At 35.7% G+C, this 1,586-nt stretch overlaps 1 protein-coding gene across 1 annotated transcript; it reads right to left on the reverse strand.

Moving 5' to 3' along the window:
* Positions 1-260: 260 nt before the first annotated feature.
* LOC129252879 (salivary glue protein Sgs-5-like) lies at positions 261-1,260 on the reverse strand. The gene is made up of 3 exons (XM_054891019.1): positions 804-1,260; positions 549-731; positions 261-490 (listed from the first exon to the last, which is right to left on the reverse strand). Exons 1-3 carry the CDS (start codon positions 1,048-1,050, stop codon positions 456-458), a joined length of 465 nt encoding a protein of 154 aa, XP_054746994.1. The 5' UTR covers positions 1,051-1,260; the 3' UTR covers positions 261-455.
* Positions 1,261-1,586: the final 326 nt, after the last annotated feature.

Below are 1,586 nucleotides of genomic sequence, written 5' to 3' on the forward strand. Positions count from 1 at the left end.
CTATCTACCTACCTAAAAAAGTTATTATTAAAAACAAAATTGATTTATTTTGCACCACCCAGTAAATTATAATTTGAATTGATAAAAATACTATTTTTCGAAATCGAAATCAGACCAGATATTTGGGTGATAGTGCCACCTCTGGAGCAATATTTTTAGTTTAACAGAAAACAGTTCAGAAAACTCCTCGCCCTATCAATGTTCCGTCAAATTCAGTCCATCCTTTCCAAAGATAAAATTGAAATAGATAAACAAAGAGATACACTTTTTAAAAATAGTCGTATTATACATATTTTATTACTCTCTGTACATCATCCAAATCAAACGTCCAACAGTTTACAATCACATTTCATCAAACTTATCATTTTAATCAAGACTACAGAAAAATTTCCTACAAAAAATAATTACATATTAAAAAGTATAATTTTAAATCCAGATGTGTCTATCAAAGTATTTTAAAAGCAAGGACCCTCGATAACTTGCAGATAAGCTGTATAAAAAATCAAGAACTCATACAAAAATTCGCAAGAAGTTAATGCCATCCATACCTTTGGAATTCCAGCAAGACCACTTGTCCAGCTCGCATTGATTTCGAAAGGTTATCATACCATCATTGCGATCGCCATGCACTGTCACATAAGGAAAAGCAGCGCAAACCGGTTTACTCGGTACATTCTCGCACTCATCCATGCACTTTGCTTGGCATATTTGCTGAAATGTTGTAGTCAATCCTTGAGGAAATAAATGAAATGAATGAAAGTAAGAAGAATAGAAAAATAGAAAAAAGCGACAATTCCACGCACTTGGCTTGCATTCATTTTGACGTTGACAATTCACGGTGGCGAAAAGGCAGTCCGTTTTGAAAAGTTTGCACACATCATCCACAATTACCCACACGGGTGGCCCACTGTAGTAGGGATCACAGTTGAATTGAAAATTGCATCGCTCCGGACAAACACGCTCCTTCATGTTAGCCAAGTGCGAATCGGCAACTATAGCGAAATAGCTCAGTGAGAGCAAAAGTACTGACGTTTTGCGATAGGTGCACATTTTTATTTTATTTTACTTTTCTTTTTTTTTTTTTTTGAAGAACTACAAGAATTCTAACTGATGAACTACCAACTAACAGTTAATCACCAACACTGAACTATCTCTTATCATTAAAATGAAAAATAAGTTAGAAAATATAAGCCGCTTTCAATTCGCTACTTCACTGCTCGCTCAGTGAAAAATTTGTATGGAAAAGCAACAGCAAATTAAGTAAACAGAAGCTATCCTAACGGTGCATTTACACGTTCAAGTACTCTTAGTGTTACCGCTGTGTGACTAAAGCTACAACTCCATATCCTGCGTTACTGACGTTAGGGCATTCAGCGCTTGATTCAGCTATACGATTTGTCAGCTGAATGAAGTGTTGAAAGACACAACTGCAGAAAACTGTTGAAAGCCAAAACTAAAGTTGTATGTGCAGATCTAGCTTTAAGTCGCAATCTGGCCATATTTGAGAGCCAATGCTATTACAACAAACTTTTGAGAAATCGGAGCAATTTGGCCCCTTTTTGTTTTTTGGGAGGAATCGCTAATGT

This window comes from Anastrepha obliqua, chromosome 1, assembly GCF_027943255.1.
Source record: "Anastrepha obliqua isolate idAnaObli1 chromosome 1, idAnaObli1_1.0, whole genome shotgun sequence".
Classification (NCBI taxonomy): Eukaryota; Metazoa; Arthropoda; class Insecta; order Diptera; family Tephritidae; genus Anastrepha; species Anastrepha obliqua.